Source organism: Lampetra fluviatilis, chromosome 3 (genome assembly GCF_964198595.1).
Source record: "Lampetra fluviatilis chromosome 3, kcLamFluv1.1, whole genome shotgun sequence".
NCBI lineage: Eukaryota > Metazoa > Chordata > Hyperoartia > Petromyzontiformes > Petromyzontidae > Lampetra > Lampetra fluviatilis.
Window position 1 is genome coordinate 11590963 of NC_136277.1, and position 16406 is coordinate 11607368.

The 16406-nt window shown below is 50.3% G+C and overlaps 1 protein-coding gene across 1 annotated transcript in view; it reads left to right on the forward strand.

The window, feature by feature from the left end:
• The window catches only part of LOC144952362 (adhesion G protein-coupled receptor L2-like), a 220879-nt gene extending 204738 nt beyond the window's left edge, over positions 1-16141 (forward strand). The window contains 5 exon segments of the mRNA XM_078882747.1: positions 1319-1487; positions 3327-3461; positions 4863-4959; positions 7027-7176; positions 10745-16141. Of these exon segments, the coding sequence (XP_078738873.1) occupies positions 1319-1487; positions 3327-3461; positions 4863-4959; positions 7027-7176; positions 10745-12309 (2116 nt within the window). The 3' untranslated portion in view covers positions 12310-16141.
• Positions 16142-16406: the final 265 nt, after the last annotated feature.

Sequence of the window (16406 nt, forward strand, 5' to 3'; positions counted from 1 at the left end):
CTTACGCAGCGCGTTCCAAATTCGTGGCGAAGACTGTTTCAAGGATCAATTTGAACGCATGGTGGCCTTTCTCGACCATCATTATTCATAATAAAGGAGGGTTTTTTTTGGTTTGGATCGCGTAAATATAAATGTGTCGTTAACCCACCAACGTCATATTAAAATTGGTAATGGTGTGGGTTTCCTCTCCATCACACCGATGCGCTGAATTAGGAAGCTAACCGCCACGTGTTGTTCACATGACAAACCTCACTAATCGGCTGTGTCTTACTCATGGGCTTTTAAATCTAGATTCAAATCTCACTTTCTTCAGAACTGCCTTTTTGTGCTTTCAGTCTGTTGTCCTTCCCCCGCGCCTCCGATTAGCGCGGTGGGCTACGTGCGACGCGCGAGAAGTAGCTCAACTTACGTAGCTACGTACATACGTGTCGGGTGGTGGTAAGTTGACGACGACGACGACCACAATAACGATGATGACGATGCCAATATTGATCACAGCGCTGACTTTTTGCCGTCGTTGTTGTTGAAAAACTAAAATAAAATAATCTTCTTGGTTCTTTTGGTAAAGTCACGTAGAAGGGAGATAATAAAGTAATAAAAATAAAACATAATAAAATAATACAATTCTCACGACGTTTCGGCCACAACGCGAGCAGCCGTCCTCAGGTGAAGAACAGGTCTGTTGGAAAGACAGCGTCCGAATGAACTGAATGTCTTTCCGACAGACCTGTTCTTCACCTGAGGACGGCTGCTTGCGTTGTGGCCGAAACGTCGTGAGAATTGTATTATTTTATTATATTTCGATTTAAAGCTTTCGTGACTGCAGGGATTCATCTTCTTGGTTCTTTCGTTAAAGTCACGTGACTTCACCGAAAGAACCAAGAAGATTATTTTATGATGTTTTATTTTTATTATTTTATTATCTCCCTTCTACGTGACTTTACCGAAAGAACCAAGAAGATGAATCCCTGCAGTCACGAGAGCTTTAAATCGAAAAGTACTTGGTGATTTAAAGCTTTCGTGACTGCAGGATATTCATCTTCTTGGTTCTTTCGGTAAAGTCACGTGACTTTACAGATTATTTTATTATGTTTTATTTTTATTATTTTATTACTTCCCTTCTACGTGACTTTACCGAAAGAACCAAGAAGATGAATCCCTGCAGTCACGAAAGTTTAAATCGAAATATAATAAAATAATATAATTCTCACGACGTTTCGGTCACAACGCAAGCAGCCGTTGTGGCCGAACGCTTTAAATCGTCGTCGTTGTTGTTGTCGTTGGTTCTTTTTTTTTCCTCTCCTTCCTTCCCCCGCAGGTCCTGGGCACTGGGGGGCGTGGCGCTGCTCTGCCTACTCGGCCTCACCTGGGTGTTCGGGTTCCTCTTCATCGACAAGGCCACTCTGGTCATGGCCTACCTCTTCACCATCTTCAACTCCTTCCAGGGCATGTTCATCTTCATCTTCCACTGTGCTCTGCAGAAAAAGGTGCCGGAGCCCCCCTTTTCCCGTCGCGACGTTTTTTGTTGTTTCGACATCGAAGAAGTGTGCCCGAAAATCTTAACGGCTCGTAATGAATAAAAAAAAAATGAAACCAGGTAAGGCTTAGTAATAGGTTTTTACCCTTTCAACTGGTACAAAACTTCGATTTAAAGCTTTCGTGACTGCAGGGATTCATCTTCTTGGTTCTTTCGGTAATGTCACGTAGAATGGAAATAATAAAATAATAAAAATAAAAGATAATAAAATAATTCTCACGACGTTTCAGCCACAACGCAAGCAGCCGTCCTCAGATGGAGAACAGGTCTGTCGAGAATTATTTTATTATGTTTTATTTGTATTATTTTATTATTTCCATTCTACGTGACTTTACCGAAAGAACCAAGTAGATGAATCTCTGATAATGATAAGCACTGTCCTTGAAGTTGATTGATCCACACCCGAGACAGCTTTTCTTAGAGCCTAGTCTCACATGGGTTGGACCAGATAACGCCAAAAGGCGCACAACTCAAAGAAAATTCCCCATCAGAGTATGAGAGCTCGGGGTAAGCATTTACACTGAGACATCTCCTTTACCAGTGGCAAAATATAGTAATTGGTTTTTACCCTTTCAACTGGAACAAAAACTGACACCTTTATACAAGGCATCATGTTTGCAATAACCACAACACAAGCAGTCAAAATGCAAACAATAAGAAACAACTCTGATGATGATAATGCTATGCACTGTCCTTGAAGTTGATTGGTCCACACCCGAGACAGCTTTTCTTAGAGCCTAGTCTCCATTGGTGTTGGACCAGATGACACCAAAAGGCGTACAACTCAAAGACAGCGCACTATCAGAGTATTGAGAGCTCGGGTTAAGCATTTACACTATGAGACCTCATTTACCAGTGGCAAAATATAGTAATAGGTTTTTACCCTTTCAACTGGTACAAAACTGACACCTTTATACAAGGCATCAAAATGCATTTTGATTGCTTGTATTGTGGGTTATTGCAAACATTGATGCCTTGTATAAAGGTGTTAGTTTTGTACCAGTTGAAAGGGTGAAAACCTACTGCTATATTTTGCCACAGGTAAGGCTTGCTGAGCGATATGGCTCTATTTCAGAATCGAAAACAGAATCGGGACATTTGTTTAAAACTGGAGGAGGAATCCGATGAGCTATGAAGCTCTTTCCCACAGATTTCCATGGGCATGGGGTCACAGCGTCACAACAGCAAACAGTACGGCAACGCAATCGTAGTGCAAAGTATTGTAAAGGGAAACCAATCGCACTAATTATTTCATTTTTAATTTCACCAGGTAAGGCCCACTGAGCCTTTATGGCTCTTTTGAAGAATCGACATGACTATCGCAAATGATAGCCCAACGAAGTGGCTTGTCACGTGGACGTTTCTAGCAGCAGGCAAATAATTCTAGATTTGAAGCTTTCGTGACTGCAAGGATTCATACTTTTTGGTTTTTTCGGTAAAGTCACGTAGGTGAAAAATAAAATAAAATAAATGTAGTTGTTTTCATTTATTCTATTTTACTTTTTACCTACGTGACTTTACCGAAAAAACCAAAGAGCAGGAAAACACTCTATGAACGCACCACGTCGATTCTAAATGTGGAGGGAAACACGGGAGCACCCGGGGAAAAAAATCCACGCGACCGCGGCGAGAGAGAGACACCGAAAACTCCAAATATACAGCAGGCGACTTCGGGTTCCAGATCGAACCCTGACCGTAGCCCCGACTCTAAAACGCTAACGCCGTATAACCCTAACTCTAGGCCTGACTTGAACTCTGACCCCCGACCCCTCGCCTCTTACCCGTGCAGGTGCGTAAGGAGTACAGCAAGTGCTTGAGGCACGCCGAGTGCTGCGGATCCTGGGGCAACGACTCCTCCTACAACTCGGCCAAAAACTCCAACTCGCGACACTCCAACAGCACGCGCTACTCCCCCAACGCGCAGGTACGCACACACACATGCTACACACGTTATACACGCACGCTACGTACACTACACACACATGCAACGCTACTCTCCCAACGCGCAGGTACGCACACACACATGCTACACACGTTATACATGCACGCTACATACACTACACACACATGCAACGCTACTCTCCCAACACGCCGGTACGCACACACACATGCTACACACGTTATACACGCACGCTACATACACTACACACACATGCAACGCTACTCCCCCAACGCGCAGGTACGCACACACACATGCTACACACGTTATACACGCACGCTACATACACTACACACACATGCAACGCTACTCTCCCAACGCGCCGGTACGCACACACACATGCTACACACGTTATACACGCACGCTACGTACACTACACACACATGCAACGCTACTCTCCCAACGCGCAGGTACGCACACACACATGCTACACACGTTATACACGCACGCTACATACACTACACACACATGCAACGCTACTCTCCCAACACGCTGGTACGCACACACACATGCTACACACGTTATACACGCACGCTACATACACTACACACACATGCAACGCTACTCCCCCAACGCGCAGGTACGCACACACACATGCTACACACGTTATACACGCACGCTACATACACTACACACACATGCAACGCTACTCTCCCAACACGCTGGTACGCACACACACATGCTACACACGTTATACACGCACGCTACATACACTACACACACATGCAACGCTACTCCCCCAACGCGCAGGTACGCACACACACATGCTACACACGTTATACACGCACGCTACATACACTACACACACATGCAATGCTACTCTCCCAACACGCCGGTACGCACACACGCACACACGTTACACAAGCTACACACGCACGCTACGTACACTACACACATACGCACCCTACATACCCACACGCGTGCTACTCTCCCAACACGCAGATACGGACTCACGCGACATACACTACACACCACATATACTACATACACACGCTACATGCACTGCACACATACGCACGCTACATACACTGCACACATACGCACGCTACATGCACTGCACACATACACACGCTACATACACTGCACACACACGCTACACACCCTACACACATACACACGCTACATACACTGCACACATACGCACACTACGTACACTGCACACACACACACACCCTACACACACACGCACGTGCTACTCTCCCAACGCACAAGTACGCACGCACGCTACACACGCTACACACCGTACACACACTACACACACTGCACACACTACACACACTGCACACACACACACGCGCACGCGATTCTCCCAACGCGCAGGTACACACGCACGCCGCGTCCACACACACACGACCACATGCTCTGTGTCGTCGTGTCGCGCTGCAGAGTCGAATCCGCCGCATGTGGAACGACACCGTGCGCAAGCAGACGGAGTCGTCCTTCATCTCCGCCGACGCCAACAGCAGCTGCACCCTCAACCGCGGTGAGGGTCCCGCTCCAATCCCTCCATCCCTCCATCCCTCCATCCCTCCATCCCTCCATCCCTGTATCCCTCCATCCCTGTAACCCTCGACCCCTCTTTCTTTTCCTCGAGCGCATCGATCCCTTGTTACCAAGATCCATCCTTCTCTTGACCCCTCGATCCATTGCTCCCTTCATCATTTGTGCATTTTCATCCCTCGATCCTTGGATCACGCGATCCAGTGATCCTTCGGTGCGAGGATCACTCAATTCCTCGATCGCTTCATCGTCACCCTGTCCCATATTCTTACTGGATCCCGTGAATCCGTCCTCGCTTGATCGTTTTCATCGCCCGATCCCTCGGGGTCAACCGGCAGCCGAAAAGACCCTTAAGACGAACGGTCTTTGTTGTCCGTCTGACCGTACGTGGCCGTGTCTGTCTGTCGGCCTGTGTCCGTAGGCCTCTTCGTATGCCCTTTCTGTGTCGATGTGTGCGGTCACACGTCCCACGTGTGCGCGTGCGGTGCACCGGCCGGTCATCTCAGTCGGTCGACCCGTGGCACCAACTGGGTCTGTCCCGTGACCTCCTGTCGGCGGGCGTTCGACAATTCACGTGGCCTTAAAGTGCACCTGGCCTGGCACAAGCGCCGTGGTGACGTCACCGCCACCTGGTGGCGAATGGCGGTTGTTGTTGTTGTTGTTTGGGCTCGGTTTGTTCGCGTGTTTTGGTTCGTGTGTTGTATGTACAGTACGTTGAACTTCATTCGCACCGTACGTCACCAACCGTGCTAATCGGAGGTGCGGGGGAAGGCCAACGAACTAACACAATGTGTCAGTTTGTGTGTCGGCTCGTGTGTCGGTCCCTCTAACCCTCGATTCCTCTATGCACACCGGCCGACGAACCCGGTGACCTAAGTTTGATTCCCGGTCTCTCGGCCAACGTCAGTAGCGAGTGACATTTGGACGGGTCCTGGGCCTCCTTAAGCTCCGCTCGGCCTTAGACGAGCGTTTGTTGCGGTGTCTAAACATTGGGCAGTGATGCATCAAGTTTCAGTTTCATTGATTTGGTATAGCCCTGTGAGCCATTCGGCTCTTGAATCGGGTGCAACCGCAACAAACAAAAAAAATAAAACATGAACAGGAAAACATCTTAAAGTGACTATGCGCAAACAGAAAAATCCAGGGAAGAAACTGCTGGCCTTCATAGGTGCTCGCTAACAGCACTTGCCCCGACAGTTTCTTAAGGATATAAGGGGAATCTTAGTCTTTGGCGTACGAGGCGGTGATGATAATTGTGACGCTGTGCCGCCATTGATAGGTGCTCGCTATAACAGCCCCTTGGCACTTGCCCCAACAGTCTGTGATGGTTTCCCAGGGCCTCTTTGCATATGCGTGTGTACGTTTGTGTCCACGTGACCGTTGTTGTACCCGCGGCTGCTCGTCCGTCTTTTGTTCATTTTTTTTGTTATCCTCTTTCCTTTCTGCTCTGGTCCGGTCTGATCTACTCCGGATCACACTGCTCCGCTCCGCTCCGCTCCAATCCGCTCCGGTCTTCTCCAACCGCCACCCGCTCTGCTACACTCCGCTGCGGCCTGGTCTGATCCGGTCCACTCCTTTCTTTCTCCGTCACCCCAAACGACTCCATTCCACTCTGACCTACTCCGCTCTGGTCCTTTAAACTCCACTCCCAACGCACGGCGGTCCGTTCCATACCACTCCACTCAACGGAACACACTCCGGTCCATTGAATCCCACTCCGGTCCAGCATCCTGTTGCACTGCACTTGACTCTGCTCTAATACGGTTTGACCCAAAAAAACAAACTCCATTCCATTCCGCTCTACTCCACTCTGGTCAACTCTGCCCCCATTCCGGTCCAATCGACCGCACCCTGTGTTCTACTCCTTTCGACGTCCGGTCCGGCCAAAAACCACCTCTGCTCCCACGTCATTCCACTCTAACATCATTACACTCCACTCCGCTGCACTCCGCTCAACTCCGGCCCGGACGAAACGACTCAACAACTCCGGTCCGGTTTAAAACCCACACTCCATCCCACTCCTTGGTCACATCCCGCTCCACCCGTGCAGGCCTGGTGGCCAATCAGCTGCTGACGAGCTCGCTGCTGCGTCCGCACAGCGCGGGTCACCTGTACAGCACGCTGCTCGCCGACAGCGTCGTGAGGGGGGCGGCGCTGCCCCCATCGGCTACCCTCTACCGCAGTGGGAACGCACACCGGGGTAACCGGGGGTAACCGTGGGGTGGGTAACCAGGGGTAACCGGGGGCAGACTGCGACTGTGCAGCAGCGCAATTGCAATGCAACTGAGAGCGGCGGCGACGCGGTGATTATTGTACCGCGCGATGCGACCGCCTTCCCCCCCCAGCGAACCGAGTTTGATTATAGAGTACTCTTAGTTTTTTCGGTAAAGTCATGTAGGTAAAAAAAGAAATTAAAATTTAAAAAAATAATGAAACTTTTTATTAATTTATAAAAAATAAAATAATTATAAAACATTTTATTAATTTTTATTAATTTTTATTTACATTTTTTTACCTACGTGACTTTACCGAAAAAACCAAAGAGTATGAATCCTTGCAGTCACGAAAGCTTCAAATCTAGAACGAGTTTGATTACTCGGTGGCGAGTGCCGTACGACCGGAGTACTCCTCCGGCGCTTAGTCAATGAATCCACCAGCAAAGTCTCGTGTGGCTTAGGCAACGGTGGCTAGGAGATGTTGACTACCTCGCCTGGTCTACAGGAGGTCGTGGGTTCGATCCCGACCCTGACGCCTGATGCTGCTTTATATTTGGCAGTTTGCGTCTCTCTCTCACCATCATTACCACGGTGGCTAGGAGATGTTAACTAGCTCCCCTGGTCTACAGGAGGTCGTGGGTTCGATCCCGACCCTGACGCCTGCTGCTGCTGGCAGTTTGCGTGTCTCTCTCTCACCATCATCACCACGGTGGCTAGGAGATGTTAACTAGCTCCCCTGGCCTACAGGAGGTCGTGGGTTCGATACCGACCCTGACGCCTGCTGCTGCTGGCAGTTTGCGTGTCTCTCTCTCACCATCATCACCACGGTGGCTAGGAGATGTTAACTAGCTCCCCTGGCCTACAGGAGGTCGTGGGTTCGATACCGACCCTGACGCCTGCTGCTGCTGTATATTTGGCAGTTTGCGTGTCTCTCCCTCCCCTTGGTCACGTGGATTTTTCTCCGGGTCCTCCGGTTTTTCCCTCCACATTTAGAAAACAACAGCACGCTGTTTAGAGTAATTGGCTGCTATATTTTCCGTGTGATAAGCCACTTCGTTGAGCTATCGTTTTGTGATGGCCAGGGGTCGCTTCTGAAAAAGAGCTACACAGCTCAGTGGGCCTTACCTGGTAAAATGCAAAATAGTTCAAAGCTCGTGGCAAACCACGGTTCTTGTTGATAATTGGTTTTTTACCCTCGTGTCTGGCAACAAAACTGGCACTTTTTTTTTTTACAAGGAGTCACGTTTGCATAGACCACAATACCTGCAGCCATAATGCAAACAAAAAACACAACTCTGATAATATATGCACTGTCCTTGAAGTTGATTGGTCCACACCCGAGACAGCTTTCCTTAGAGCCTAGTCTCAGATGGTGTTGGACCAGATGACACCAAAAGGCGCACAACTCAAAGACAATGCACCATCAGAGTATGAGAGCTCTCGGGGTAAGCATTTACACCATTGGAACCTCATTTGCCAGTAAAAAATATGATTATTGTTTTTTTTACCCTTCTATCTGGCAACAAAACTAACACCTTTTTTTTTTACAAGGAGTCACGTTTGCATAGACCGCAATACCTGCAGCCATAATGCAAACAAAAAACACAACTCTGATAATACGGTTCTTGTTGTGAAGCCGATTCACTGCTGACGCCGGTTGCGCGCAACTACCGGCGACACGTCCGTTGCCCGTTTTTATCCAGCGTCTTGCGTGGATCGCTCACCGGTGGTGCTGCGGAGGCAGCGATAAATTGGCGGCGTTTTGTTCGTCACGAAACAGCTTTCGTTAAACTGGTTTGTTGTTCCGGGTGAAGGGACGGTGCCCGGCACGCACGACGTGTTACACGCGCGGCGATCGGACACCCCCCCGAAATATCAATTACGGCGGCTTTGTGACGATACTTAGCCACGTAGTTTTTTTGTCTAAACTTATTATCAATGGAGGTGGGATTGTTACTATTGTGACTATTATTACGATATACCCATGTCATTAGTGGTTCGTGCTTGACGCATCCCACACCGATCCCGCACGCCTTCTCAAGATGGCGCTCGCACGCTTCCGCCCCCCCCCCCCCCCCCCGTTTTTGATATTGCGTGAAATTATTATTCTTTTTTAAACCTGGATTTCCCAAAAAATTGCGATAAAACTAAGCGCACTGGCCTGGCAACGTGAATTTCCACGTGTGGTCAAGGGAGCGACGGAGAGAGATCAAGAGCTTTACTTTGATAATAACTTCGTATTTGTGGATGACGCGTGTGCAACGGAGAGCGAGGTACACGTTATAAATGTGGATTTCATTCCCAACAGAATATGCGAGCGTCTTACACAGTGACGTGGCAGCGATTGTGTTGGTTGTTGCAGAGGTTTGGGTGTATTGCTAAGACTATAAAAGGGTCAGGCAGGGTCAAAGTTCAAGTCAGGGCTAGAGTTAGGGTGTTATGGTTGGCGTTTAGGATTAGGGTTCGAGTTATAGTTAGCATTAAGAGTTATGGTTATGGTTAAAGTAACGGTTAGTGTTGGGGTTAGAGTTAGTATTCGACCGGAGTTAGCTTTAGTGTTAATGTCAGAAACTAAACTGAATATCTTGATTTGAAGCTTTCGTGACTGCAGGAATCCATGCTCTTTGGTTCTTTCGGTAAAGTCACGTAGGTAGAAAATACAATAAAATTATTTAGATTTATTTTACCAGGTAAGGCCTGGCTATCACCAATGATAGTTCAACGAAGTGGCTTATCGTCTATCACTTGGACACTTATAGCAGCATTCATAATATAGGTTTTTGGGTCAGATCGCGTTATTTATAAATGTGTCGTAACCCTCCACCACCCGACACGGCCAAACAGTAAAAAATTAACCCGTAAAAACAAAGTTTTTCACTATAAATCCTTTATATGCGTGGCATCGGTTTTATTTTATTATTCATTTCTGTTTTTCTTGAGTAAGAGTTTAATTTTTATCACATTGGTATTTTAAATTAAATATGAAAAAAAAAATTCCTAAAAATTGGAAAATTTTTGGAAAAAATTTTAACGAAAATAAATTGTCACGCACAACGAGTCTGTGTGCAAAATCTCAGCTCGATTGGATCACGGGAAGTGGGTTAAAAAACGACCAAAAGATTTGCACGGTCGTAAGCGCGCAAGCAAGCAAGCAAGTGAACTTAATATAAAGGATTAAAAAAATGTGTCACGTTTTCAAAGGACAAAATTATTCACTTCTTTTTAGAGGATCAACAGAATTTTAAAAATTTGAGTACGACGTTTTGCTGATAATTACAATCTGCTGATTGTACAAATTTTTTTTATAATGCTGTTGATCTTCTTCAGCACACCGGTGGGCTAAAAAGAAGTGCATAATTTTGTCCTTTGAAAACGTGACACATTTCTCATTGTTTGGCCATGTCGGGTGGTGGAGGGTTACGACACGTTTATAATTAACGCGATCTCACCCAAAAACCTTGATCATGAATAATATTGGTCGCGAAAGCCTACGTGTTAAATTGACTCATAGCAGCAGCCAAATACCCTTTTTTATTTGATTCCTCCCCGCAGAGCATCTGGCGATCGGCCCGCGAGACGCCGGCGCCCTGGCAACGGCGCCACGCAACAGCGCCAAGCACCAGCAGCGCGCCGTCGCCTCCAGCGGCAGCCACTTCCACCTGAGCAGCCGCGACTTCATGGCGCCCGACAGCGACGCCAAGCTGGGGGCGCCAGACGCCTCGGCTCCTCGGGCCAACGGCCTCGTCTTCCTGGCCGACTCGGAAGGCCTCGGCCTGGGCCTAGGCCTGAGCGGCTACGACGACGACGACGGCGGCGGCGGCAACGCGGCGGGACCCCCCGCCTACCTGGGGCCGACGTTGCCCCTGTCGCCTCCTCAACAGCAGCAGCTGCACCAGCAGCAGCAGCAGCTGCAGGCGACGGCGCCGCCCCTGCTGCTGCCCCGCGGCGAAGTGGACCGCCTGTTCGGCAGCCTCACCCCCAGCAAGCGCCACCTGGTGTACGTGGGCAAGCAGGACGAGCTGCTGCGCAACCTGACGGCCGTGCAGCAGATGGCGCGGGGGGCGGGCAGCGGGATTGTGATCATAGCGGACGGCGACGGGGAGGAGGAGGATGACGACGACGACGTTGAGGAGGAAGAGGACGAGGAGGAAGAGGAGGAGGAGGATGAGGAGGACGAGGAAGAGGACATGGCCGAGGACGAGGAATATGACGTGGAGGCGTTGGAGGAGGAACGGAAGCTGAAGTTGAGGAAAAACAAGCGAGCCGATGAGGGCGACGTCGACGTTGGCGGTTGCGGCGGCGGCGGCGGTTGCGGCGGCGGCAGCCTGATCCGGGTCCCGTGCGAGGCGGCTCACCCGCGGTGCCCCGACTCGGGCGCTCCGCTGCTACCGCGGCGGACGCACTCGCTGGCGCGGGCGTCCCCTCTGCCGCCTCCGCCGCCGCCGCCGCCGACGGCGGCGATCACCGCCAGGGAGGACGTCCACCCTCCTCCTCCGGCCGCGTACTTCCCCCTGCTCACGCCGCGCCAGGTGGCCGAGCTGCAGTCCCCTGGCCACGAGGCGTCGCTCTGCGCCAGCTTGCCCAACCTGCGCAACGGCGGCGGCCGCGGCGGTGACTCCTCCTCCTCGGGCCCGACCGTCGCCCCCCGAGGGCCCAGGCTCCGGCCGCCGGCGGAGAAGAACGACGCGGGCGGCATCGTCCTCATCGGAGGCGGCGGCGGGGCGGCGGTACCGCCCAATGGGCCGCAGAAGCCGCCGGGCTACTTCCCGGCGGAGAACGGCAGGGGCGCGGCGGACAGCGACGACTACATGCTGCCGCTCGACCGCGACGAGGGCGCCCTCGGGGCCCGCGGCGACTCCTTCCTCCCGGCGGGCGGAGGGGACGGCCGCTACGACGCGGCGGCCGGGGGGCCGCTCGGCGGAGTCGGGCGGGGCGACTACCTGCTGCCCCTGAGCGCGGCGGGCAGTCGGGCGGACGACTACATGCTGCCGTACGAGCCGGACGAGCCCCCGCCGCCGGTGAAGCGCGAGGCGTTTGTGCGACCTCTCGCCAGGGAAGGAGGAGGGGGCGCCGGCGGTGGCTGCGGCCTCGGCATGGGAGTCAACACCAACTTGTAGAGTGGGGGGGGTGGCGGGCGGCGGGGGGGGGGGGGGGACCCGGGTGTCACTTCGACCTCTTCGAAGGAGGAGCGGAACGAAAATAATACGCGGTGGTGTCCCCCGTGAAGGTGTCGTCCGTCGTTTAAAAGGATTGCAATTCTTTGGACAGTGCCAGGTTCATTAAACTCCGCGCGCGTCCGGTAGGGGCATGAAAACGTTGCCGTTTTGCGCTTCCCGTCCGAACGTCGACGCCGCACGCCGCTATCGAGGTTTGAGAAACTTCCCGTGCGAAGACCCCCGGGTAATCTTTTTCTGTTTTGTCAGGAGCACGCTTCACGGAATGCTCCGACACCTTCAGCGGTTTCCCCCGATGTGGAAGGGCTGCCAGCGTGCACATTCCGCATCGATGCTAGTTAGTTACGAGCGTGGCACAAATGACCCCGCAATCACAGCCGGCGTTATCTTCGGGGCGACCTCTGGCGGTCTCGTTCCACGCAGACAACGACGTTTTGCGTGCAAAACGACGCTAGCCCCGGCTTTCTCTTGTGTGAGGGTTGCCCTGTTGTTGGGAGAGATGCTCCTCTGACCACCTGAGTCATCATAAAAGCACCTCGTGCATCGGAGGAATACAACGCCGCCAACGTCTCGGTCAACAATTTCGAGCTGCCGCCTTAAAACTGACGACGTTTAACCGACGATACCTTCACAGGGGACACCCTGTGATTGTAATTGGCCAGCCTGGTCGCTTGCGTAGGGTAGTCATTTCAAATGAACAAAAGTTCCGTGAAGTAAGAACGAAAAAGCAAACTTCGAAGGAACAACAAACAAACAAAAACCCGCGCTGGGGCCCCCACAGCCGTTTAGAATTTTCGGAAAACCCCGCGGTGGACGTGCGGAGATGTTCTATTTTTGTGCCAGGAGCAAAGCGTCGTGGTTGCTTTCGCGCCGGAAGGAATTTAGCAGAAGCTACAGCAGCAAGGTGGGTGTTTTGCTGAAAATAAGAGAGGCGTGTAGACGTAGCAAGGACAAAAACCCACCGTCGTCATTTCGCGGCCGCCACAACAACAAACACGAGGGGGGGGGCGAGGGAGGGGAGACCCATGACCCACGACCCACGTCCCAAGTCAGCAACGCGCGCTTCGCTGTTTTAATGGAAATTTACAGCAACAAAAAATCCAGTCCGCCACATTCGGGGGTGGGTTGGGGGGGGGGGTGGGGGGGGGATGGGTAGGGAAAGAACAAAACAAATACAAATTGTTATCAAGGCCAAAAGACTTCTCTTCAATCAGATAGCCGTGGGAAAAATATATATATTTATATAAATACCCCTGTGTAATATTTGGGGAGCGCGCGCGAACTTGGCCGGTCGCCATTTTGTCTTGTGTCGGAAAAAATTCCCCGCGTCGCGACGGCATAGGTGCGTTGAACTTCGTTCGCACCGCACGTAGCCGAACCGCGGCTCATCGGAGGTGCGGGCGGGCGGGTGGAGGGGGATGGACAACATACTTAAACACACACACACAGGAATAAAAAAAGAAGCCGGGAGGAGGGGAGGGGTGGGTGAGATACCTTCTCGCCGTTGAAACAAAAACCGTGGCGGTACTCGTGTGCGTCAAACGGTGGACTCGGTCACTGAACCAGCAAATGTGGGGTGGCGGGTGGGGGGGGTGGGACACACTGGCGGGTACGATCTAAGTTTATCTTTGTCAACGATTGTTTTTTCTTCTTAAACCTTCGCTCGCGACGCACGGCGCACACGCGTCCTCTCGAACGGCGGTGGCGGGGGGGCGGTGCGGTGTTTTTTTTTTTGCTGTGTAAAGCTTCTCAAGCGGACAATCGTAAGGACCGCGACGACGACGACGACGATGAAACGATTAACGCAGAAGAACAAAAAAATGTATCTTTTTATTTTTATCTGGGGCGATATGGCTCCGGGAGGTTTGCGCGCGCGGCGCCTTTCGCTGACGGAGGAGCCGTTTGACTGCTCCTCCGCCGTGTGATCTTTTGCTGTGCGTTGTGATTCTTGCGTTGGCAGTGTTGGGGAAGTTGAATTTTTGGTCAAGACGAAATCTGCTGTCCGGTCGCCGATTACTCAAAATATTCGAATCCACTAAATAATGTAACCCTCCATTTTTTGTTTTTGTGTTTTGCAAGAAAATGATGCACCAATCCTGTACAAAACCCTGGCAGAGGATTAAGTTAATCTGATTGTAAAGATGCTTTGTAATATGTTACTCCCCAACACTACATGATGTACATTTATCTGCGTGTGTGGGTTCTTCCTGTATTGGGCTTATGTCATCGCAAAAGTCTTCAGGACTTTGGGGCACTGATGGCATACACTAGGGAGTTTTTTTTTTGTGTGTGTGACTTATGCTTTTTGCACGGAGTTCAGTGTTTTTAGCTTGCGATGGCTGCGTCAGAGCAAACTGAGCCGACACCACAAAGATCCTGGGTTTGAACCTCGGATATCGGCCACCCGTGGTTACACAAGGTTCTGAATTCCAGCGGGGGGTCGATGGCTCTTAGCCCGGTGACCGATGGCTGCTAAAAAAGAAACAACTCCCCGTTCGTATTAAATATAGATTTAATGTCATTAAACTATTTTTAAATGTGTTCCTAACATGAGAAACACTTTCGCGTCTTACGTGACGAGCGCCGCTTGCGGGAAATAACGGGAGCGCAGTTTTTAAGTCTGGATCGAGGGCCCATTTTAAAGAGACTTCAGAAGAAGTTTTGTCAATTATCTGGAACCACTCTCTCGTCACGGTCACATTATGATATCCTTTTTTTTTCCCCCAGGATAGATTTATTCGGTCTCGGGGCTTTTCAGGCAGACTCTCTCCGCATTGGGATGTTTATCCGATTCCAAATAACTCTCGTGACGATGAAGGAAAATGACCACAGTAAGAAAAATCGTACAGGGCGTGTCTATTTGCTATCTTCCTTGCCAGCAACCACTACGACCGTACGCTTCTGAGCGAAAGCTCTCGGAATTCATGGTGCAATTTTAGTATATTTAAAAAAAAGTGTTTGTAACCTCTTGAATATAATTTTAGTGATAAAAAAAAAACACTGAACTCTTAAAATCAATGAAAGGCTCCGTAAGACACAAGCCCAGAGCAAGACAGGAAGAAAAAAATATCGATGAGCAAATGGTACACGTTGACTTGTAATATAGTTAAATACACTCTAAATGCCTTTGTAGAAGGCTCCGTGTTTAATACTTGTGAGATATCAACAATAGTTGTCCGTGGTGTACATTTTGATTGGTCAGGTGTAGTTGCGCCTTCCTACCCCCCCCCCACCCAAATCCTTTTACTGCTTAGCAAGAGTGAAGTGTGTTAATCGGCGACAGTGTGGCCAATCATGCGCAAGCATTCTCTGGTGCACAGGTGGGCTTTCACGAGCCAGTCAGGCAAAGCCAACTTTTTTGCAAGTAGCGCTTCGTAAATTGTCGAGACTGATGGGGGTGGCTGGGGGCTCTCTCCATCTCTTTCACGGGTGCCACTTCTAACAGTGTCTACGGGCATTGCGGGAGCACTGTGCATGAAACAAGACTCCTAGCCACGCTCGATTTTAAATTCACAACTTCTCAAGATTCGTGTCTTAAGAGTAGAACATTTGATGCCTCTGCCTTGTTGCCCCAAGGTTAATCCGATGTCTACAGAGCATCGAATAGTGTCATCTTGTGGCGGTTGAAGGTGGCCTAGTTAAGTGGCTCGTTGAATTCAGAAGGTGGCACTTTCTCAAGGGGCACAAACAACATGACGAAAGTGAAAGAGTTCCTGATCGACATCTTCGCCTCGAGACAAGACCCTAATAAAACCACGGTTGACATTATTTAGTGGTGGTGTAATCGGCGCATGCATGTTTAACACAAAATGCAAATGTGGAAGACCGTTGACGGGGAAACTTCCGTGGCTTGCTTTATTGGTTCGGGGAAGCCCACTTGTGATGAGATAACGTTTTTTTTTTGCGCACTATTAGAATCTCTCATGAAGGCCTCGGAACATCAGGGAGGCAGAACATGTGCTTGAAACTGATTTCTTTTTCTCTCTCTCTCTCCCTGTACTGCAGCAAAGTTGCAGAGAGGTGTGGACCCAACAGTGGCG